Source organism: Nelumbo nucifera, chromosome 3 (assembly GCF_055504915.1).
Source record: "Nelumbo nucifera cultivar China Antique chromosome 3, China Antique-T2T, whole genome shotgun sequence".
Lineage (NCBI taxonomy): Eukaryota > Viridiplantae > Streptophyta > Magnoliopsida > Proteales > Nelumbonaceae > Nelumbo > Nelumbo nucifera.
The window spans coordinates 106,908,795-106,932,797 of NC_142651.1; the positions used below are offsets into that span (position 1 = coordinate 106,908,795).

The 24,003-nt window shown below is 46.2% G+C and overlaps 1 protein-coding gene across 1 annotated transcript; it reads right to left on the reverse strand.

Moving 5' to 3' along the window:
- Positions 1-795: 795 nt before the first annotated feature.
- On the reverse strand, positions 796-2,427 carry LOC104599040 (pectinesterase PPME1-like). Its single transcript, XM_010261410.2, has 4 exons — positions 1,946-2,427; positions 1,553-1,765; positions 1,220-1,449; positions 796-1,091 (listed from the first exon to the last, which is right to left on the reverse strand). Exons 1-4 carry the CDS (start codon positions 2,351-2,353, stop codon positions 929-931), a joined length of 1,014 nt encoding a protein of 337 aa, XP_010259712.1. The 5' UTR covers positions 2,354-2,427; the 3' UTR covers positions 796-928.
- Between the last annotated feature and the right edge of the window lie 21,576 nt (positions 2,428-24,003).

Here is a 24,003-nt window from a genome sequence, read left to right on the forward strand (position 1 = left end):
CAAGCCAAATGGCATAGGGGAGGCAAGTAAGCATATTCTAGCTCTCATACTTTGTGATTTTTATATCGCAGTCTATTATGAGAGTATTGACTTAAGCATCGGAGCGACCTTGTCGGGTTAGACACCCCGGGTCCTCTGACATTGATTCCTTGCAGGTCTCTAAAGAACTACGAAGCTCAACAATCAATCCAGCTCGCCACCAGGCAGCTCGACCCTCTGGTCAGCTCAACAACTAATAGGCAACTTGGCCCTCTGATCAGCTCGGCACCTAATAGGCAGTTCGACACTCTGGTCAGCTCGTCACCCAACTTGCCCAGCTCGACCCAGTTAACTCGGCACCTAATCTGCCCCCAGCTCAGACCAAATGACGAGATACTTAGCACAAAAAATTGGCCATCACCGAAAAATCGATTCATCATATGGCAATTGCTACTTGGTAGAGATGCATTCGATATTCATCAACGGGAAAGGTACATTTGAAAAAGTAACAATTTCATAAGAGACAATCCTGGATTAAATCATTAACTAACAGGGAATCGTGCCATGCACAGTATTTATTAAGCGAAAGCTAAGGATTGTTTACTAAAATACCTCTTATAGTTTCCATCATCAGATAGCAATTGCTACTTATTAGAGACGCATTCGATATTCATCAACGGCAAAGATATATTTGAAAAAGTAGCAATTTCATAACCTGGATTAAATCATTAACTAACGGGGACTCGTACGATGCACAGGATTTATGTTTCATTGATTTCACCGTTTAGTGACAATGATTCAATTGTTCGACAATTATAACTCAATATTTAGTGACGATATTTAGTCATTCGTTACTATAAGTTAATCAACTGTGACAATGACGGATAACAGTTGTCCATTACTGTATATCAAGATTTTGTCCTTAGGTGACGACCATAGATGGACTTGTTTACAAACTTGGAAGAGGGGTAAGCCAATCATCGCCATTAATGAACGCCGTGCTCAAGAAAGGTTGGACTTCTGCATCAGTTAGCTTTGTTTTCACCCATGCTGGCCGCTTATCTATGTTTGATCCTGGTCCTGTGTTCTTATACTCAACGAAGTAAACATTGCTGCAACATGATAACAAAAATTTAGAATTAATGATCTAAATTAATAGTCTAGAGTTGATGCATAAACAAATAGTGAAATTGAATTATGGTTGCAACATTTAGATTCAACTAAGTCATCGGTTGCATACGTTGTGGGAACAGCTCCTTCATGCCAGCCCAGAGGATTGACTTGGGCGCACAGTTCAGTGAAGGCGAAGATAATCCTTCCGTAAGGAAACCATGGCCGCCCTAAATAGATGTCTCCGGTTCCTGTAACGTTGCAATGAACGAAAGAGAAGCCATTATCTTCACTTGCATTCTTTCTCGCTTGTGCCACGATCATTACAAGCTCATTTGATACCGAGCGTATCTCAGTGTTCTGCAACCATGCAATGGAAGTTGTTATATATACAAATTCTTTCTCTATGATTCACTAATTATCACAACCCATACAGATATGGACAAACACAAACACACAGTACCATAAACAGAGTTTTTCCACCACCGAAGACGAAATCCACTGTCCCTTCAACGTAGCAATCCTTGAAGTAGTGCCTGCCCTTGTAAGCCAACAATGTGTCTTGAAAGCCGATGAACCTGCAGTTATAAAATGCCGCCTTGTCCCCGGAGACTCTCATTGCCACTGCCTGACCTCCATTGAATCTAAATTTGCCGGTGGGTATTGGAGCTGAATTCTGAAACGACATGAGAGGGAAAAATTAAAAAGAATATACAAATACTTTCTTTTCGGTTCAAGAATACAAAGTGTAACCCTTTATTTTTTTGAGTTCTTCTTGTTTGTTTGAAATCGGTGCAAAACATGGTGTATTGCAAAGAAACAAAAGTAATGAAGACAAGAAGAAGATGGATCAAACCTTCATGATGATATTGACAGCCACGAAGTAGTTAGCCAGCACCATTACGGAAGCACTATCGACGGTGCCATACTCATGGGCTGTACCGTCGAAGGACAAGGTGGGCATGTTCTGGGGCGATCCGTAGAAGGTGATGAATGGCTTGTCCACTGTGATCTTCTCTACATACTCCCCCGGTCCTATCGAAATGACAACACGCTCTTTATTATACTTAGGAATGCTTTTGAGGGCCTCCGTCACTGTCTTGAACTCGCCGCTGCCGTCCTGGTTAACCTTGATCACTTTTTTGCTTTTCTCAGCTTCAGCTAAGGCAGCATCAAGAGCGTCACCCCCTATTGGAAGGACAATCAGCACCAAAAATACCATCAGAATACAACTGGCGGTGGTGCTTTTCATGTTTTTGGCCATGTTGTTTTCTTGGCGAGAGATAATCCAATGATGGAGAGGTGAGGGACTGATTCCCTTTTATAGCATCCAGAGAGAAAGAGAGAGAGAGAGGGAGGGAGAGAGTCGATAGAAAATTTCATGCATTGATTTTCGATCTATTATTGGTTGTTTTTTACAAGTACAACAAAAAGAAATTTCTACAAAGCTAGAGGAAGAGAGTAAATTTATGAAACTTGTCCTCCGAAGAATGAGGAGTGCACGTGGGTTTTAAAAAGGATTTGGGTGGTAGAGATTTTTCCTCATGTCATGAGCAATTGGGTGCTTATTAGCAACTTTAGATCTGCTACTCGATCGTGAGGTTTTGTATAATGGGTTAGATAGCCTGGTAATCAAACCTCATGATTTTGCTATATGGAAGAATTTGAAGAGGATGATTCTCAACTTGTATTCAGTATCATGATCCATATAGTATATATGCATACATATGTACATGATAACTACAAAATAAAGGATAATTACAGATAAAAATAAAGATAAATACAAGTGATGATCATAAAAGTTGCAATAGTGAAAGAGTTTGTCGTTATCTCAAATACTGGGGAATTAGGGGTGGATTTGAGTCGAGGTGAGTCGGGTTGAATATTTGTCTATTTGAACTTGCTTCACCAAAAAACTATGAGCCTCAAGATTGAGCCAAAGAGTTGAGCTTGATTTCACCTCGACTCAAAAGCTTATAAGCTCGAGTTCGACTGTCAGCCAAGCTTCCTATAAAATTAAAAGAAATATACATATAAAAATCATTTTTTTATTTTACATATAAAAACTAATAATTATGAAATCTAGTTATTATTATACATATAAAAAATAGAAATATTATATATATATATATATAATATTTTTCGTTTTTATTTTTATATATGCATGTATGTATGTATGTAAGATGGTGGTGGTAAGACAACGGTCAATCTTAAATCGTGGTAGCTAGAACCGAGAAGAAGAGATAGCCTTGGTGAAAATGTCAGCTGACTGATCAATAGAGGCAATGTAGTGAACTTGGAGTTGCTTGTGAGCAACTTGTTCGCGAGCAAAATGGAAGTCAATTTTAATGTGCTATGTACGTGCATGGAAGATAGGATTCACTTTGATTGGTGGGTTTGGCATCACAATGTGCAACTTAGAGAAGAAAGAACGAAGTCACAAGACTTTAGATATAACTATAGCTAAGCTACAGTACTCCGATTTAATACTGGAGCGAGAGACATTGGAGTGTTTCTTGGACATCCAAGAGATGAAGTTTGGGCCAAGAAAGATGCAGAAGCCACCATGAGACCTTTTTATCATCAGGCACCCTACCCAATCAATGCTAGTGAACACATGTAATTGAAAATGAAGAAGATGACACAAAATGAAGGCCAAAGTCCAAGGTGCCTTGGAGATAGTGCAATAAGCACTTAGATGCAGCCATGTGATCACTAGTCGGGTGATGAAGAGACTAGCATAATTTGTTAACTGTGAATATATTTTCGATGAGAGAGGTGAAGGTGAGGGCCAAACTAAAGAACCTAGTGAAGTGCACCCAAGTATTTGATAGATAATTCATAACGCGTTACAGGGTTAAGAAGGGCAATCTGAGAGTCACTAGAGCTAGCGGTAATGATGAGATAATGAAGTATCAACAACAAATATAACAAAGCCAACATGAAGAAGAAATGAGCTAAGACGATGTTACATGCACGAAGAGCCTCTTTGAGGCCATGCAAGGCTTTTTGTAACTTGCAAACATGATGAGGATGAGTCGGATCTATGAAGTCAAGAGGTTGAGCCATGTATATTGTTTCCTAAAGATCACCATTTAAGAAAGTCGTCATAATATCAAGTTTTCATAAGGACCAACCATATGCAAATACAAGATCAACAACCTGAATAGTCATGAGTTTGATAACAATGTGAAGGTCTCTGTAATCAAGACCCTCACGTTGTGTGTACCCCTTGACTATAAAGGAAAGTTTGGTAATGATGCACACTGCCATCGAGATTGTGTTTTATGTGAAATATCCACTTATAGCCGATGATTTTTACATCAGAGGGTGGTAAACAAAGAGTCCAAGAGTGATTAGCACTAAGAGCAACTATTTCTTCTTGCATTGCAACATGCCAATGAGGATTGTGCATGGCTTCGGTTATGGTTTTGGGTTTAGTTGAGTCAAGGGATAGAGAGTAGGAGGCAGGAAATAACCAAGGTTTAAGTGTCCCATCACGTGATCTAGTGATCGTGGTATGGGTGCGATGAGGTAACGAAGAGGGGTGATAGGATGGGTGTTCAGAGGTCACATTTGTAGAAGGGATGGAGCAGGCATCAAGTAGGACATCACTTAGAGGATGAGTTTGATGTAAAGGTGATGAAGTGGGACTAAGGAGAAGAGGACAATGGTGGTGAGAATGATGAGTATGGTAGTTGATGAGGGGTAATTTGGTCCTCCGAATCACATCACAACGCGTGGCCTTCAAGCGACACCTCAGTGCTAAGTAAGCAAACCAGATCGGCGAGTCGACCCAAAGCACCTCGCCTAGGATGACCTCCACCTTGGTTGGGTCGAGCTGACGGGTTTCTCATCTTATGGCGACCTGCCTCAGAGACCAGCTGAGTTGTAGGAATCTATGGCAACTTGCGAGGCGAGCTTGTTGACTTGTCCCGAAGATACGCTACCAGCCCAAGATCTCTGGAGCATTAATGCCTCGATTGTTAGACCAGCCTACCGCACCACACGCACTAGAGTTATTCGGATGGATCGTAACCCCTGTGCAGATTATGTAACTGATGTAATAACTCACCCGACTAAGCGGAAACGGCTCCGCGAGAAGATGAGACCCGTTGTAAGGAGGCTCAGACCATTGACGCCTATATAAAGTCCTCATTTTTACCTGTGAAGGTACGCATGATTATAAGTTCTCTTGTATTCTAAAAAAACTCTCAAAAACACTCTCTGACTTAAGCATCGGAGTGCCCACCCCAGGTAAAGACAACCCGGGCACTCTAATCCTCCTTCTTGTAGAACATAACAGCTCGACCATCTACAGAGGAAGCATCCATATCGCGCTACATCAGCAGTTGTGGAGGTAACAAAGAAGATTGGGCTCTATTGTAAAGAACAATAAGGAAAATGAAGTTCATTGAATACCACATGACGAGAGATGCAAACCTTACTGATGATGCACAATCCGGCCGATCTTAGCTGTCAACGATCTTGCCTCTGAACTGAGTGGCAGGGACTTGAAACGGAAGGAGAAGAGAAGCTCCAGGGAGAACCCGGCGTAAGGGCTCCGAAGCTCAAGTTAGAGTTTCAAAGGCAAGATAGACCAGATAGCGCAAAAGTTAGCCTACCTCGTTCCTGGGGGGTAGGAGCCTTTTATAACCACCTCGCGCACTCACTTCCAGGCTTCCGTCAGATCGGGCATGATTACTTCTGAACCCCTGCCAGTTCGGATGTCATTTCCTCCGGCCGGACAGAACCGCCACTGCTCCTTTTGTCGGAGCCGTCTCTGCGGCTAGTAACGACGGTTGCAGGTGGCGGTGGCAGGAGGCCGTTTGAGGTGCGACTGTCAGGCGTCAGATCCCAAATCAGTCAGGTGCGTCGCCCTTGGATACGGACGTCCTTGGTGTCAGGTACGTTTGGTCAGCCTGGTGTTTCAGAAGCTGTGTTGGAGTGGCGAGCGAGGTGTCTTGAGTTCGGTTTGGGGAGTGTTCCGAGCTGCCATGGGCCAGCTCGGGTCACAGCTTTGTGAAGCTTGGGGCCCAGTAGTCTCCTTGCAGGGAGCTCGGGTTCTCAGTAGGGAGCTCAGGTTCTTAATAGGGAGCTCGCTCTTAATAGGGAGCTCGGACTCCCAGTAGGGAGCTCGGGCTCTTGGTAGGGAGCTCGGACTCCCAGTAGGGAGCTCGTGCTCTTGGTAGGGAACTCGGACTCCCAGTAGGGAGCTCGGGCTCCTAGTAGGGCGGTCTGCAGTTCGGGCTCAGTAGTGAGTTTGGACTTGCTTTCGGTGCTCGCTTCGGGCGGTCTACTGTCCCGAGCTGCTTGTTTTTGCCATGTGTCGGGTGATTGCGAGGTCGGGCCAAATTCCCCTTCATCAATTGCCCCCCACTCCCTGCAACAAGGGTTCCGTCTTGGCGCAGGGAGTTTGTAAGGTAGCAGGAGGGTTTTGGTCCGTGCTGAGCGCTTGCTTTAATTTGATTTTCAAAAAAGGGCGCGCGTTTGGGAGACGTGACGGCAGTCGTTCGAGAGTTGGGCTGCAGACGCTTTTATTGCGAGGAGACGTGCGCCGACACCCCGTCAGTTTCGAGAAGGTGCGTGCTGACACCTGTCCTCTGACAGGACGTGTGCGACGCTCCGTCAGTTTCAGAAAGACGTGCGCTGATTGGCCTCGGAAGGCGTGCGGTTTTGCGCGGCTGTGGGCCGTTGGATTGGCTTCGATCTGGGCCGTCGCTTTCCGGCCGCTGTAGATATAATTAGCACGCGGAGGGGGGGGGGCGTCCTTGCTACTGTTGTACCTCTTGAGCTCGCGCCTAAGTTTCAGTTCGCATCCAGGCTTTTCAGCTCGCGCCCCAGGTTCCTTGTTCGAGCTTTCGTGGTCTACTTCAGTCTTCTTCCCGGGTGAGTGCTTTTGGAATCCCGTTCCATTTCCCGATGTCTAGTTCGGAGGGTTCAGACTGTTCAAGCGGGTCTGATGTAGGTTCTACGAACCAGTTTGCGTCCCCCGGTAGTTCAAGTGACCCCGACCTCGAGCATCTCTTTAGAGTTTGGCTTTTATTCTTCTATTCGTTCCTTTGATCCCGTTTTCCTTTGATAGGTGAACTCTTCCATTCACGCCTTGGCGAACCAGGTGGAGAGATGCTCGAGGCAGGCGCGAGCTGCCGAGGAGGTTGCTCGAACTGCCGAGGCTGCTGCTCGCCTCGCGCGGTCTAGGCAGGCGAGGTCTCAGAGAGATGCCGAGGCCATGGGAGTGGTGGTGAAGCATATGGCGGAATTAAAGCTAGACCTGGAGCACCAGGTCGAGTATCTTCAAGAGGATATCAGGGAGAGGACTCAGATCTTCTCTCAAGGCATCGAAAACGCGAAGAAGAAAGCTGTCAGTGATTATATTGCTTCGCCGGATTTCGATGATCTGATGGTGGACTCCTACAGGAGGGGTTTCAAGCTAAGCCGGTGGATGATCCGGAATACGTACCCCGACCTCGATACCAGGTCCTGAGGAAGGGGTCGGGCCTTCATCCCAAGGTGCTTCGGGTAGGTCGGCGTCCACCTCCCGTCGTGGCCGGGTTGTAGATCAGTTCGGCCCTTCGACTATGACGCCTGAGGGACTTCAATCCCTCATAGACTACTATGACTTGCCCGGGGAGCACGGTTACTTCATCCCTACGGGTAGCTTCCCTTGGGAACACGGTCCTAATGAGATCGTGATTTTCTGGGAACAGCTTGCTGCGGGGCTGCGACTGCCCTTTCATCCTCTTCTCGTCGAGGTTCTAAACCACTTCGGTGTGACGGTCGGCCAGCTTCACCCGAACTCTATTAGAAATTTAGTGGGGACGATCTCCTTATTTTGTGACGAAAGCTTTCCTTTGGATCTGGAGATTTTCTCCTATATTTTAATGCTGAAAAAACAAGCGGGTCCCCTTCTTGGGCGTAGGCGAGCATACTACCTATCTCCTCGCCCGGGCTTCAAGCTCTTACACGGACTCCCTAATAAGGTCCCGGCGTGGAAGCGGGACTATTTCGGGGTGCGAAGTGCGCTGGGGTGGCCGTTTCAGACCGGCTGGGGGATGGCCGCTCCCGATTCCGGCGTCACACTTGATAAGGAGACGGCGAAGGGCCTCCGGCAATGGGCGCGGCTTGGGCTGGATTGTCAACGGTATCTGACGGAGGCCAAGCTTATTGCTGTGGGCCTGAGTTCGGGTAGGTTCTTTCCCCAGGGATCCTGTCTTGCTCTTCTTACATGTCTTACTGATGCCGAACTCCTTTTCGCAGGTACGATGGACTCTCGAGGGACCCAAGGTGGGCACTTGTTCCCGGGCATGAAGAGGAGAAAACGGGTGGCTAAGCGAGCTCGCGCCGAGCCATCCTAGTGTGCGGAGCCCGAGGTGCCGGATTATCCAGCAGAGGAGCCCGAGATGGTTCCTCCTATGCAGGAGCCGGCGGGGGCTCCTTATGCCGAAACCACACACACGGGGGCTCCCGCTTACTCCGGGTCTGCCCATATGCGAGCTGGGCCGTCAGGCTCAGAGGCCCCGGGGGACTTCAGGAGTGTGCTGTCGCCTGTTCATGCTCTTCAACGGAGTAAGGAGGCGATGTTTCCCGAGGAAGTAGTGGCGTGGACCGAGCTCCCTCTGCACCAAGTGGCCTGCCGTGCTGTTACTCATGCCATGGTGGTAAGTGCTCCCTTCTTTAGAGTTCGGCTTTTATTCTTCTATTCGTTCCTTTGATCCCGTTTTCCTTTGATAGGTGAACTCTTCCATTCACGCCTTGGCGAACCAGGTGGAGAGATGCTCGAGGCAGGCGCGAGCTGCCGAGGAGGTTGCTCGAACTGCCGAGGAGGTTGCTCGTGCTGCCGAGGCTGCTGCTCGCCTCGTGCGGTCTAGGCAGGCGAGGTCTCAGAGAGATGCCGAGGCCATGGGAGTGGTGGTGAAGCATATGGCGGAATTAAAGCTAGACCTGGAGCACTAGGTCGAGTATCTTCAAGAGGATATCAGGGAGAGGACTCAGATCTTCTCTCAAGGCATCGAAAACGCGAAGAAGAAAGCTGTTAGTGATTATATTGCTTCGCCGGATTTTGATGATCTGATGGTGGACTCCTACAGGAGGGGTTTCAAGCTAAGCCGGTGGATGATCCGGAATACGTACCCCGACCTCGATACCAGCGCCATATCCACTTCGCGCATTACTCAAGAGATGGCTAATGTTGCGGATGCCGAACCAGACTCCGAGGGGGAGGCAGGTCCTTCGGGTGTTGTCGAAGTGGCTTCTGATAATGATGAAGTAGCCCCTGGCTTGTAATGGCTTTTTTTTTTTGAATGTACACATCTATCTGAAATGAAATGGCTTTTTGTTCAAGTGCTAGTTATGTCTTCGAGCTGCGTTTTTTTTTGCCGAACTGACCATTTCGGTCCTTCAGTTCGTTTTCTGATACCTTTATCTGAAATGAAATGGCTGTTTTTCTGGTCGTCTTCGAGCTGCGTTTTTTGCCGAACTGACCATTTCGGTCCTTTAGTTCGTTTTCTACCTAGGCTTCGGGGTGCTTGCCTTGGTGGTTTATAGGTAGCATCTTCTTAAGTTGACGACGTTCCATGCTCGGGGTACTTGTTTTCCATCTAGGGTTCCGAGCTCGTATGCTCCCCCACCGAGTGCTTTCATTACTCTGTAGGGTCCTTCCCAGTTTGGTTCAAGTTTCTCTATGCCGGGTTCGGGCACCATGACCTTACGGAGAACCAGGTCACCGACGCGGAAGTTCCTCTTCTTTACTCGCGCGTTATAATACCGAGCTACCTTTTGTTGGTAGGCCGCAGTTCGGATGTGCGCGAGGTCTCTCACTTCGTCCAGTAGGTCGAGGTTGGTGCGTAACTCGCCCTCGTTTGTCTGTTCGTCGTACGCTTCTAGTCGCAACGTAGGCACTTCGATTTATGCCAGGATCACCGCCTCGGTGCCGTAGGTGAGGTTAAAGGGGGTCTCTCCTGTGGCGGTTTTTTCCGTGGTTCGGTGAGCCCATAGAACACTTGGTAGTTCGTCTGCCCACAAACCTTTGGCTCGGTCTAATCGTGCTTTCAGTCCGCGGAGGATGGCTCTGTTCATTACTTCTGTTTGGCCATTTGCCTGCGGGTGTGCGACCGACGTGAAGTTCTGACTAATTCCCATACTTTGGCACCATTCTTGGAACTTGATATCTTCGAACTGTTTGCCGTTGTCGGAGATCAGTATCCGAGGTAGCCCGAAGCGACATACAATGTTCTTCCAAAAAAAGTTATGTATGTTTCGGGCTATAACTATTGCCAGGGGTTCAGCTTCTATCCACTTTGTGAAGTAATCTACTGCCACCACTAGGAATTTTCTCCCGCCTGTCGCTGGTGGGAATGGCCCCAGGAGGTTGATGCCCCATTGGGCGAAGGGCCATGGGCTGGTGAGGTATTTGAGGTCGGCAGCGGGCTGATGGTGGATGCTGGCATGCTTCTGACACTTGTCGCATTTTCTGACGAGCTCGATTGCCTCTGTCTTCATTGTCGGCCAGTAGTATCCTTGTCGAAGTGCCTTTTGGGCGAGGGCTCTGCCCCCAGGTATCCGCCGCACAAGCCTTCATGGATGTCGCGGAGTACCAGCTCGGCTTCGGCTGGGCACAAGCATCGCAGATAGGGGAGCATGTAGGATCGTCGGTACAACCGTTTGTCTATCATGACGTATTTGGCTGCCTGGCGCTGCACCCTCTTGGCTGTGTTGCGGTCCGCGGGGAGGGTTCCGTCCAACAGGAAGCTGGCGAGTGGGTCGGTCCAGCTCGGCTCTGCTTCGGTGATGGGAGCGACCTCTTCTGCCCCACCGAGAATGCTGGGCCGAGGTAAGTCCTCTACGTAAACGGTTCTCCTGGCGTTGTGGCTCGTGCTAGCCAGTCGGGACAGGGCGTCGGCCTCTGCATTCTCTGACCTCGGGATTTGCTTGATGAAGTGTGACTGGAAGTTGAGCAGAGCCTCCTTTACTTTTTCCAAATATGCAATCATTGTGAGCTCGCGCGCTTCGTATTCGCCTGTAACTTGGTTGACCACGAGCTGGGAATCACTGCAGATAACCATGTGTTTTGCGCCGACCTTGTGCGCTAGGTTTAGCCCGGCTATCAGTGCCTCGTACTCCGCCTCGTTGTTGGATGCCGCAAACTCAAAGCGTAGTGCGTATTCCAGTTTTGTTCCGCTCGGGCCGCGTAGCACTATTCCAGCCCTGCTGCCTTGTTGGTTCGAGGAGCCATCTACGTGAAGGATCCAGGGCTCCTCAACCCAGTTCGCGCTTGGTCTAACCAGGAGGGATGCCACACTGGCTGCTACTTCACGGGGTTCGGACTCGTTTGGCTTGGGAGCTCCGAGTTCGCCCGAACTGGGGATCTCGGGCTCGACCGGCTCAGGGGCTTCGAGGCTAAACGTGCATTCTGCGATAAAATCTGCCAAGGCTTGGGCCTTAATGGCAGTTCTTGGCTTGTACTGGAGATCGTATTCGCTGAGTTCGATGGTCCACTTCGTCAGTTGGCCGGAAACCTCGGGTTTGAGTAAAACTTGTCTCAGAGGTTTGTCGGTCAGGACGATGATGGTGTGAGCCTGGAAGTACGGGCGAAGTTTCCGTGCTGCTACCACCAGTGCATACGCTAGCTTTTCTATCTGCGGGTACCTTGTCTCTACTCCCTGCAAGATTTTACTAACATAATATATGGGTCGTTGGACCCGCTATGCTTCCTTTACTAGTACCGAACTGACCACCTCGTCGCTAGCCGAGAGGTACAGTTCTAAGACTTCGCCTTCCTCGGGCCGAGCTAAGGTTGGCACACTGACGAGGTAGCCTTTTAGCTCGTCAAACGCGAGCTAACAGTCTTGGGTCCATTCGAACCCATTGCCTTTGATTGCTTTGAAGAAGGGTAGGCAGCGATCTGCCGATTTGGACATGAAGCGGCTTAGAGCGGCTATGCGGCCATTTAGCCTCTGGACTTCTTTCATTTTCCGAGGTGGTCTCATATCTAGGATGGCTTTTATCTTGTCCGGGTTGGCCTCGATACCACGTCGATTGACAACGTAGCCCAGGAATTTGCCCGAGGTGACACCAAAGACACATTTGTTGGGGTTCAATTTCATGTTATACTGACGCAGGATTTGGAAGACAGAATCTAAGTCTTGTATTAATTCTTATGAAAACTGTGTTTTGACAACCATGTCGTCTACATAGCACTCTATCTTTGTGCCGATCAGAGGCCGAAACAGCCTATTTACAAGTCTTTGGAAGGTCGCCCCGATGTTTTTTAACCCGAAGGGCATGACCTTGTAACAGTATAGACCGAACTCGGTTATGAAGCTGGTTTTTTCCTCGTCGGATTGGTCCATCCAGATTTGGTTGTAGCCTGAGTAGGCATCCAGGAAGCTTAGCAATTCATGTCTCGAGGTCGCGTCCACTAGGCGGTCGATCCTAGGAAGGGGGAAGCAGTCTTTCGGGCAAGCTCGGTTCAGGTCGGTGTAGTCGACGCACATGCGCCACTTGCCGTTCGCCTTTTTCACCAGCACAAGGTTGGCCACCCAGCTTGGGTAATGGACTTCCCTTATGAAGTCTGCCGCGAGGAGCTTCTCGACTTCCTCGTCGACCGCTTTCCAGCGCTCTGGGGCTAAGTTCCGTTTCTTCTGTCTAGCGGGTCTGACTAAAGGGTCAGTGTTAAGTTTGTGAGTTATAAGACCAGGGTCAATACCGGGCATATCGGCCGCGGACCATGCAAAAATATCTAAATTTTGGAGTAAAAAACTTACCAGTTCGGTCCGTACGGGTTCTTTGACAGAAGCACCAATCTGGAGTGCGCGAGCTGGGTCCGTAGGCGAGGTCAGGATCGCGACTGTTTCTTCTGTGGGCGAGGCTCGTTCTTCGCCTTGCTCCGTGGGCCACTCCAGATCGAGGTCGCCGGCCGCCTTGGTCTTTCCCTTTAGGACGGCAACGTAGCACTTGCAGGACTCGAGCTGGTCGCCCCGCGCTACCCCCACACCGAAGTCCGTAGGGAACTTCATGGCCAAATAGTAGGTGGAGACCACTGTCCGCAGGATATGCGTGATTGGCCGCCCTATTATGGCATTGTATGGGGAGGGGGTCGCGACCACCAGGAAGTCGTGGTTGAGTCTGACCGCACAAGGCCACGTGCCGACTTCCACGGGCACCGTTATTTTTCCAAGGGGCTTGACTTCCTCTCCGCTAAAGCCCACCAGGGGAGTGCTTGCGGGCTTTAGTTCGCTCCTTGGCAGCTGTAGCCAATCAAACGTCGATTTGAAGAGGATGTCCGCCGAGCTGCCCGAATCTACGAGCACGCGCCTAACCTCGAAGTCGTTGATCCTTAGTTTAATGACAAGCGCGTCATCGTGGGGGTAGCGAACTCCTCCCGTCGTCTTCTGTGAAGAGGATTGGCTCTTCGGTCTTTGGCCTTTTCGGAGAGTTCCGCTCCTCGAGGACCGCTTCGCGAACTGAAGTCTGGGCTGCCGCCGATGTGCACCCCGCTACCACCGAACCTCCCACAATTACATGGATGGTTCCCCGAATTGGCCTCTCTGCTGGAGGCTGTCGCTGCATCGGTTCGGTAGGCCTGCTGCTAGTCTCGGGGGCGTCCTTTTCGTGCTCGCCTGGCCGATCCGCTTTATTGCCATTATTGTTGTGCTGTACAAAGTTCCTTAAGTATCCGCGACGGATGAGCCCCTCTATTTCGTCTCGGAGGTTATTGCACTGCTCGGTACTGTGACCATGGTCCCTATGAAAACTACAATACAAATTCTTGTTTCTTTCATTCGGATTTCCCTTTAGGCGAGGTGGCCATTTCACGTACGGGGCGTCCTTAATCGTCATTAAGATCTCGGTCCGCCTCGTGTTCAGTGGCGTGTAATCCGTCCGAACTGGCAGGGGAGCTCGGAACGACTGGTTCAGTTTCAGCTCCCGGGCCGGGTTTTTTCGGTCGGTTGAGTTAGAGGGCTCACCATCCTCTTTCTTTTCTCGTTCCCGCCCTCGGTCCGCTGGTTGATTTCCTCCTCCGTTCTCATGAACTTGTCCGCGAGCTTGAGGAACTCGGCCACGGTCGTGGGCTGGTTGGCTACCATGTGTCATTTGAACTCCTTGTGCGTCACCCCTCTTTTTGCTGCGGCGAGCTGCACCGCAGGGTCTAACCGCGGTATCTATAAGCATGCTTCATTGAATCGTTTGATGTAGCCCCGTATGGGTTCTCCTTCCCTTTGGACTACCCCGAAGATGCTTTCCTCTGCTCTCGGGCACCGTTTGCTGGTGACAAAGTGTGTAGAGAAGACCTGGACGAACTGAGCCCAACACTTTATCGACCCGGGGACCAGGTTCCTGTACCAAGTGCGGTCTACCCCCTTGAGGGTGGTGGTGAAAGCCACGCACATGCATGATTCGCTGGCTCTGGCAAGGTGCATTTGGGACTGGAAAGCGTCAACGTGGTCGTTGGGGTCGAAGGACCTGTCATACTTGTCTAGAGGCGGGAGCTTGAAATCTCAGGGCAGGGGGACTGCCAGGAGTTCTGATGTGAGGGGGGAAGGAACTGAGAGAATCGGGGCTACTCCTACCTCGTCCGAGCTCGTCTCGCCTTTGCCTCTGAGCTCTAACAGGACGCGGGTGGTGGTTCGTGGACCTCGACGGCGCCTTCGCTGCTGAGTGGGCCTTGTACTGGCGTTGTTGGCCTCTGTGTTGCCGAGCTCGATGGGCCCGGAGTGCTGGTAGTCCGCTGCTTCCAGTGCGCCGAATCGGTTTTCCGCGAGTGGGAACTCCAGTTTGGAGCCCCGAGGTGCCGATCTCACGGGCGAGGTTCCTGACCCGCCTGCGAGCTGCGAGGCGGGGATGACTTTTCTCTCTCTCCGGCCTGGGGACAAGGCTGGCTGTTTGGGGGGATCTGGGGCCTGGAGGCCTTTCCTTGGTAGAAGCGTCCATCCTGCGAAGAGGCCTTGACCGGCTTCGGAGCAGGGTGGCGAGGTGGAAGTAATGGTTGGTTCGGTGGCAGTTGGGGGAACTGCTGTTGATAGTGATATTGGGAGAGGTTGTGCAACACTTGGTGCTGGTGAAGCTGGTGTTGCTGGAATTGTTGCATCTGGTCTTGCATTGCCCGCATGCACTGCATTAGGTCGTCCAACCGATTTTGGCTAGCTGCCAGGGGGATGGCGGTTGGTTCAGTGAGGGTAGTTTCGATGGGGAGAGGGAAGGGGATGTTTGTGGCAGGTAGGTTTGCAGGCGCCACTGCTTGTGGCGTATTCAGATTGGGAATTCCGTCCACCGAGAGGGGGATGGTGAACTGTCCAACACACACCACGAGAACTTGAGGCTGTTCCCCGGTGGTGTTTGTCTCTGTGCCGCGTCCGGCATTGCTGGAGGAGGCCATGAGTATTGAGTTTTTCAAAGAAGAAGAAAAGGGTATGAAAGTTTTGGGGGGAGGCCTTTTGAAGCGTTCCCACAGACGGCGCCAATTGATAATGCACAATCCGGCCGATCTTAGCTGTCAACGATCTTGCCTCTGAACTGAGTGGCAGGGACCTGAAACGGAAGGAGAAGAGAAGCTCCGGGGAGAACCCGGCGTAAGGGCTCCGAAGCTCAAGTTAGAGTTTCAAAGGCAAGATAGACCAGATAGCACAAAAGTTAGCCTACCTCGTTCCTAGGGGGTAGGAGCCTTTTATAACCACCTCGCGCACTCACTTCCAGGCTTCCGTCAGATCGGGCATGATTACTTCTGAACCCCTGCCAGTTCGGATGTCATTTCCTCCGGCCGGACAGAACCGCCACTGCTCCTTTTGTCGGAGCCATCTCTGCGGCTAGTAACGACGGTTGCAGGTGGCGGTGGCAGGAGGCCGTTTGAAGTGCGGCTGTCAGGCGTCAGATCCCAAATCAGTCAGGTGCGTCGCCCTTGGATACGGACGTCCTTGGTGTCAGGTACGTTTGGTCAGCCTGGTGTTTCAGAAGCTGTGTTGGAGTGGCGAGCGAGGTGTCTTGAGTTCGGTTTGGGGAGTGTTCCGAGCTGCCATGGGCCAGCTCGGGTCACAGCTTTGTGAGGCTTGGGGCCCATTAGTCTCCTTGCAGGGAGCTCGGGTTCTCAGTAGGGAGCTCGGGTTCTTAATAGGGAGCTCGCTCTTAATAGGGAGCTCGGACTCCCAGTAGGGAGCTCGAGCTCTTGGTAGGGAGCTCGAACTCCCAGTAGGGAGCTCGGGCTCTTGGTAGGGAGCTCGGACTCCCAGTAGGGAGCTCGGGCTCCTAGTAGGGCGGTCTGTAGTTCGGGCTCAGTAGTGAGTTTGGACTTGCTTTCGGTGCTTGCTTTGGGCGTTCTACTGTCCCGAGCTGCTTGTTTTTGCCACGTGTCGGGTGATTGCGAGATCGGGCCAAATTCCCCTTCATCACTTACCAAATGGTATGTGAAGGCAATGAAATCCTTTTGACATCACAATGCCCAATGATTACACATGAGAGATTGTGATAGTTGATTTTGTAAGCATTATAGGGCCATGTATAGGGGAACACTCACAATCGAACATAAATAGTGTCATATTATCAGGCTTCTTGTGAAAGAAACATTCCCATGAAGTTTTATGATTCATCACCTTGGTTGGAAATCGATTGATGAGGAAGATAGTAGTGTGGAATGCATCATGTCATAGAGAGGGAGGAATAGACGCTCTAGCCTTGAGTGTGAGTCCAAATTCAACTATATGATGTTGTTTAGGCTTCGTAAAGCTATTTTATTGAAGTGTGTACAGGCAAGTGGTTATGTGAACAATACCGTGTCATTCAGAGAATGGTTTAAGTGTCTTGTACTTAGAACCCCCATTAGTTTGTAAGGTTTTGATTTTGTTATTTAGCATGTTTTCAACTTGATTCTTAAATATTATAAATGTAGAAGCAACATCATCATTTTTATGAGCAAGAGGAAAAACCCAACTTAATTTACTAAAGGAATCAACAAATTAAAACTAATATAATAGTTGGACCCATGTTGAGATAGGGGTTGATCCCCATAGATTAGAGTACAAAAGTTCCAATGGTGCTACTACTTTGAAAGAACTAGGAAGAAATGGCAAACTGTGGCTCTTGCCTAACTGACATGTTGAACTAAATGATGAATCTTTGTTTCAAGATATAGGAAGTTATGCTCATATACTACTTGCTTCACTGTTGTAAATGTTGGATGCCCTAAACGTTGATGCCAGGTATTCAGATCTACTCATTTACTAAAATGTGCAACCAGGTTGATCTTCTGGTAGATGATGTTTGTAAAGTCCACGATCAGTGGTTACATCCAGAAAAGTTTTCTTTGACTTTCGATCATTCACATTGAAATTAGAGAGATGAAATTTAAAGAAAACAAATTATCATTAGTGAATTGTGCAACATATAAGAGGTACGTTCTTAGTGATATCCAGGACAAGAATATCTTTAAGAACTAAATTCTTTTCAGAACTTGAAATAGATAAAGTATCGATATGATTGATTTTCAAACCTATGCCATTGCCAATTTTCAGATGATCTGGACCCATGTATTCTGAGTGAAGTTTAAGATTGTTCAAATCATTGATGACATGGTGTATCGCTCTAGAGTCAGGATACCAATAGAGATCAGCAGATGAGTGTTGATTTGGTGGAGTTTTAGAAGCTTCAATATTGTAAGCAATTGCTCATTTTGGGGTATATTTAATAGATGCATCAAATCTGCTATGGCAATTAAGAGTAGAATAATTGGGCAGTTTACAAATTTGGAATGGACTATCGTTGTGTTTGCGATTTGGGTTTGGGTTGGATTTCAAGTTCTACTCCTTTAGACCCTCCAGATGTTGTGTCGAGTCAATTTCCTCTAGATTTGTATGCCATGTTGGCTGAAATTTCAAGTTCATAAGTCTTCTTGGACCGCTCAAGCTTAAGATCATGTTGTAGGAATAGGCTTCGTAGAATGTCCTAAGAAATATCTAGTCAAGCAAGCAGTGCTATTGTGAAACTTTCATATTCATATGAGAGACCTTTTATGGTTTGATAAACAAAATCAGAGCTAGAGCCAGATAAGGGTTCTCCTGCAAATGAGAGTGCATCAGTAATGTTCTTTATTTTTAATAAATAATCACCCATGGATCAACATCCTTTCTTCAGAGCACTCAACTCAAAATGTAGTTGCACGATGCAGGCCTTAATTTGATTTTGATGCATAGGTAGTTTTTAGTAGAGACCATGCCTAATGAGATGAAGTGCATCCTACTACCTAAGAGAGAACGTGTTCTGTGAGAGAGGATATAGTCCAACTTAGTAGGAATTAGTCTTGAATACGCCAAGCCTTGTAAGCAGAAATCTCAATATGATCTTCTCTAGTGTCAATGGAGGAAGTATTAAATCGAGTAGGGCATTTGAGAGATCCATCAACATAAGGCATAAGTTGATGTCCACCGAGTACAGGTAACATTTGAAGACACCAAGAGGTAGTTGTAATGATCAAGCTTGATAGAGATAAGTTGAGTCATAGTAGAACATAGATTTACAGGTTTAGGTATAGATGGTGCAGTGATAGGGGTTTAGTTGGAGGTCTTTGTGGTCCACATGATTTTGGTGGAGAATTTTTCAAGTGTCCCCATGTCCAAATACCATGAAATAATTTGAAGAGAATGATTCTCAACTTGTATTTCGTATCATGATCTATATAGTATATATACGGATGTTATTTGAAAGCCTTGAGATGTACAATAAAGTTTACACTTTCCAGTTGTGTGCGAAACACAAAAAGAACTTATGGAGTAGACATTGAGGAGAAATAAGATTGAGAAGAGGGAAAAGAAGATAGAAATTGAGACGAAGAAGGAATGCCATGTTTGATGATTATGTGGTTGTTAAATGCACATGTACTTCTTAGAAGTACTTTTAACAACCACTTAAGGATGTTTGGTGTCCCACTTGCCAAATCACTTATTATGTTTTTAAGCACTTATTGGGGTGGGGATGTTTGGAAGCTACTTTCCCCATAAGTGATTATATTGACACAAATGACAATTTTAGTTCTCACTTGCCAAAGTGCAGATTTGCGAACAGACCAAACATGGGAGTTTCAAGTTTTAAAAAACCCAAGAAAAACGGTTTAATGAGAAGAAAAACTTCACAAAATGGAAGAAAATGGCTAAACAACAGGTCCACCGGCCATTTTTCTCACAACCGATCGTCGTCAGTGGACCTGTAACTGGGTGCGCCGCTGCCTGATTCGATATGTTCGAATGAGAGGAGATGGAGGTAAAACCCCCGCATAGGGGTATTTTGGGTATTAAAAGAAAATACTACGGACCGGTTTGTCCCATTTTATTGGAGAAGTACTTCTCCAAGAAGTGTTGAAAAAAAGCCAACTTCAAGTCACTTTCTTAAGAAGTACTTCTTTTAACAAAAAGTACTTCTTCCCCACTTTTTTACCAAACACATAAAAGCACTTAATAACCACTTAATGTGTGGTCCCAGCTCTTAAAGGAAGAACTTGTTCAAAGAAGTACTTCTTTCAAGTGAAATGAAACAGGGGCTACAAATATGAGAGAAGCAAACTCTTGTTAGACGTAGTGTTGCGGATATCAAGGTTTTTAAAACCGAACCAGACAACGAACCGGTCAGGGGTCCGGTTCCTGGTTGAACAGTCTGATCGTTTGAACCAAACGGACAGCCCATTCTAACAAAAAAATAATAAAATAATAAAAAATAAAAAATGACCAAAACCATTAGATGGTTCGAATGGTTCAACCACCCGAATCAGCAATTTACTGACCAAATCAACAGTTTTTGGTGAAATAACAGTTCTAGGATAAAATGAAACTGGTCCCAATTTTTCCAGTCCGACCATCTGATCTAGTCTGGTTTTGAAAACCATGACGGATATACTTGTACACATTTTAGCCGAGCGTGGGTGTTATTTGTCTACCAATTGCTTTACGTGGTCCTCTTGTCCAATTTTTTCTTTTACATATCAATCAAAAGGACCATGGCTTTGTACTGATGTTGTTGATGAACGAAATTGCTTTTGGCTTTAAAAGAAATCCAAAAGTAGTATAAATAAACCTTAGCAGGAATCTAATAATGTAGTTCCTGAGCTGGATTTTGAATTTTTATTAATAATTTTATTTTTATGAGGTATTTTTTAAAGAATACTGTACTTATGTTCTTATTTGATTAAAATGCTTACTTTAAAATGAAATTTAAATTAATAAAATTATTAGTAAAGTTAATAAATATTGGTTAATTTTAATTTCTATTAATTATTAATTCATGAAAATCTAACACAGGCACGGAATACTTGGTGCCCGTTTGGAACTTGGATGGGTTTTCCCACATCGGCTTCTGGCATTGTATGATGATGGGCCCACAAGAAAAGCTAGCAAATTGTGTTTGGTCTTTGGTGTTGGTGAAAATCCCAAAAAGCCAAAAAGTGTTGTCCTTCAGTTGAGAACTCAATTTTTCAATGAAGCTAGTGTTTTCCAATCAAACACAACTCGATCAACGCAAAAGCTCTTATAGTTAAAATGTAATGGATGGCTTATTGTTTCGGGTCAACCCTTTGTATATTATAATAATCACGGTCAACCCTGTGACCGTGAGACAAAATAGACATCAAATACAGGGTTTTTGCAAAAGAAAAAGGATAGATAAAAAAATAAAAATAAAAAATCAAATAGGCGCATATGGTTCATCAGTGCTAAGTGCCAAAACCACTCATACCACCATTCGATTGGATTGCTACAAACGAATTCACATCTGCACCACACAAACGCCTCACTTTATATTCCATCCGTGTATTGAGAACATCTTCCAATGACAACTTTGTGAGATGTTTTCAATGCACGCTGAGGTGTGATCTCATTGCAAACTAGTGATAACATAAATCTAGATATAAATAGTGATCGAAAATGAATAATATGAAAAAAAAATAATTCAACGAAGGATAGGTTCAAACATCTATTACAAGCACTGATGTTCCCAAGAGTCATAACTCATATTGTGTTTTTAAAGTCGGATTTGTTTGGGTTATGGTTGAGTTGGCCAAGGATGCCACGTGGTAACTTCTACGACCACCTTTTTCTCTCCAGCCATATTGGCACCACGCAAGATGGATAACCATTACCTAAAAGGACTGCCATGCACGGATGAAGAAGTTAACTCCATTGAGGAAGATGAGAAATCCCGAAGACCTCGATGAATAATCTCATCCCAACAATCCCAAAAGCCACATCCGATTAGAATACGGATGCCCAGATATAAATAGGTAATATTCGCTCAAGGCAAGGGACTTTTAGACTTTGATATCTCTGCTTTACCTCTTCTGCTTGGACCAGCACTGTTTTTACCTGCTCGGCCCAACCACCTACCCTTCCATTCAACTAAGTTGAGCGTCAGAGTACCTACATGGGGAATAACTCTTTGAGCCTCTAACCTCAGGGGCGGAGCTAGGATTTTTTATTGATGGGGACCAAAGAGTAATAAACATAGATAGGGGGCTAGGGGGGGCATAGCTCCTCTTTGCCACCCCTGGCTCCGCCCCTGTCTGACCTTCCCTCTTGGTTGTAGATTCTAATGCGTAACTTCATCATTCCACCTTAGCTTCATCCAGTTGGCAGGATTATTTAATTCCACCCTTGGTTCGAAACACTTCGGATCGAACAACATCAAAACTCAAACACTTTGGAGCAACGTAGATGTCAAATACCTAAAGTCTTAACTGCTCTCACCACCTTATAAAGGAGTTGCTTGGGAGAGATACATACATACCCATCACCCATGGTTTTGAAAACCAGACCAGACTGAATGGTGAGATCAATTGACCTGAGAACCATCCAGGCAATCGGTTCTTTTTCACCCTCAACCTAGTCTTTGGCCAAAATCTGTTAATTTAGTCAGTGAGCTGCCGATCCGGGTGGTTGAACTAACAACCCGTTTGGCCATCTCAAATGGCCAATCAGATGTCTTAGTGTGGATGGACAATCCGAATGTAAAATTTTCAATAAAAATATTTATAATTTTCTTTGGGAATCCCAAGACTTGGAAATTCCTATTCATTGTGCAAAATGGATCAAATTTGGATGGAAACTAAACATTCCCCAAAATATAAACTGTTACTCTGGAGACTTCTAAGAAAGTTTGTTCTCTGTAAATCTAATCTTGTGGCTAGAGGTTAGCTAGCCCGTGGTCTTTGGTGTTCCCCCCAGAAGTTCAATCTGTCCAAACTGCCTTTGACTTCCTTGAAAAGGGTTAAAGGCAGTTCAAAGAATGGTGGCGAGGTAGACAAGAGCATCTGCACTAGCATTGAAGTCTGAAGACGAGCTTTACTGCTCTTCGATGTGGCCTTCTTCGATACCCCAGATTCTAGAATTTTAAGTTTTAACCTTGTAGCCATTTTCTCCTTCAAATGAAATTCGGGTCTAGTAGGCACAATATAAGTAAACATGTTAAATGAACATTTGATAAATAGTATTTGGGATTGTAGTCGATAATGGCAACTTTTGGGCCCTAACATCAATAAAAATAATCTTTTTAATATAATTATTAAAATAGGCTAACTTTTTTTAAAAATATCAAATAGGGGCAAAAACACCGTTCATCTCATTCCTCTTTCACCATTGTAATTGCTGGCTTGCTGCAAGCAAAAATGGTGAAGCCCATTCTTGCGTTTTTGCATTTCGTTATATGTATCTCGCTTCTCCACTTAGCATACTCATAGACCTCTTCCAATCCCGATTTTGAGGCTTTAATGGTGTTCAAAACTGCTTCAGATACCTCTTACAGGCTTAAAAGCTGGAACCAAACCATCAATTCATGTACCTGGTACGGTGTTTCATGTATTCTTCTAACTGTTTCAGAAGAATAACTCATAGCAGTTCTGCTCTGAGTTTGGAACAACTCAAATGCAGAGAAGAAGAAGAAGAAGAAGGAGGGAGAGAGAGAAACAGAAAGAGAGATGGGGAGATTTATTCAGTGGTCTAGAGGAAGGAGATGATTAGTGTTTCTGCCCCTATTTGATAATTTAAAGAAAAAGTTAACATATTCTAAAAATTATGTTAAAAATATTATTTTTATTGATATTAGGGTCCAAAAGTTGCCCTTATTAATTAGAATCCCTAAGTATTTTGACAATTGTCAAAAGTGGGTTTTAATCTTTTTTAAGGGTGAGTTGAAGGTATTTTAAGGGACATGTGTCAAAAAAAAATGAAGTGCTCTTTAAACGTACTTATCTGATCCGAACTGCTCCTCAGTGTGGCCTTCTTCGATACCCCATATCCTAGAATATTAAGTCTTAACCCTTGTCGCTATTTTCTCCTTCAAATCAATCCTAGGCAACAGAGAAAAACACGGAAAAAATATCAGAACAGAAGGCGGCTAAAACAAGAGGAGAGAAGGTGTGGAAGGATGGATTACAACCTTTTTGAATATTTTCTGTAGCTTAATAGCCGGTCTAGCCCCTTGAAAGGGACAATATTCTTAGGATTATCTGGTTTAATGTGGTTACACCATCTCAGAGTGTTGGAATTGGTGGTGAGGAACGAGGAAGAACTCAGAAAATTGTTGGGTGTCGTTACCATCTTCAATGGTGAAATCATGCCTAACATTCAGAATCTCCTCCCTAACAAATCTGCCGGGCCTAAAGTTGACGCCGCCGAATACAACTGATCGGAATATTTTCTTTGCTTATAAGTTTCCGGCAGACCAAATAAATGTCGGTTAACTGTTTCATTATAGAGCTGTTTTTGTTGGATCATTTGGTTGGTGCTTTGTAGTTGTCAGAACGAAATGTGAATAACTTTTCTCTGTTAAAAAGAATCGCATCTCCTACTCCTAGCATCTGTGTGGCGGGCTTTGATATTTGGATCCGAGGTTGTTAACAACGATAGGGATCTCTAATGTTAGCACAAAAAAAAAAAGAAAAAAACAGTT

Excerpts from the sequence above, each read along its gene's own strand:
- LOC104599040 (XM_010261410.2), bottom strand. The coding sequence starts at position 2,353 with ATGGCCAAAAACATGAAAAGCACCACCGCCAGTTGTATTCTGATGGTA. Across the intron at positions 1,766-1,945 it reads CTGTCAATATCATCATGAAG|AATTCAGCTCCAATACCCAC; the intron begins GTTTGATCCATC and ends ATGTCGTTTCAG. Across the intron at positions 1,092-1,219 it reads GAAGGAGCTGTTCCCACAAC|CAATGTTTACTTCGTTGAGT; the intron begins GTATGCAACCGA and ends ATCATGTTGCAG.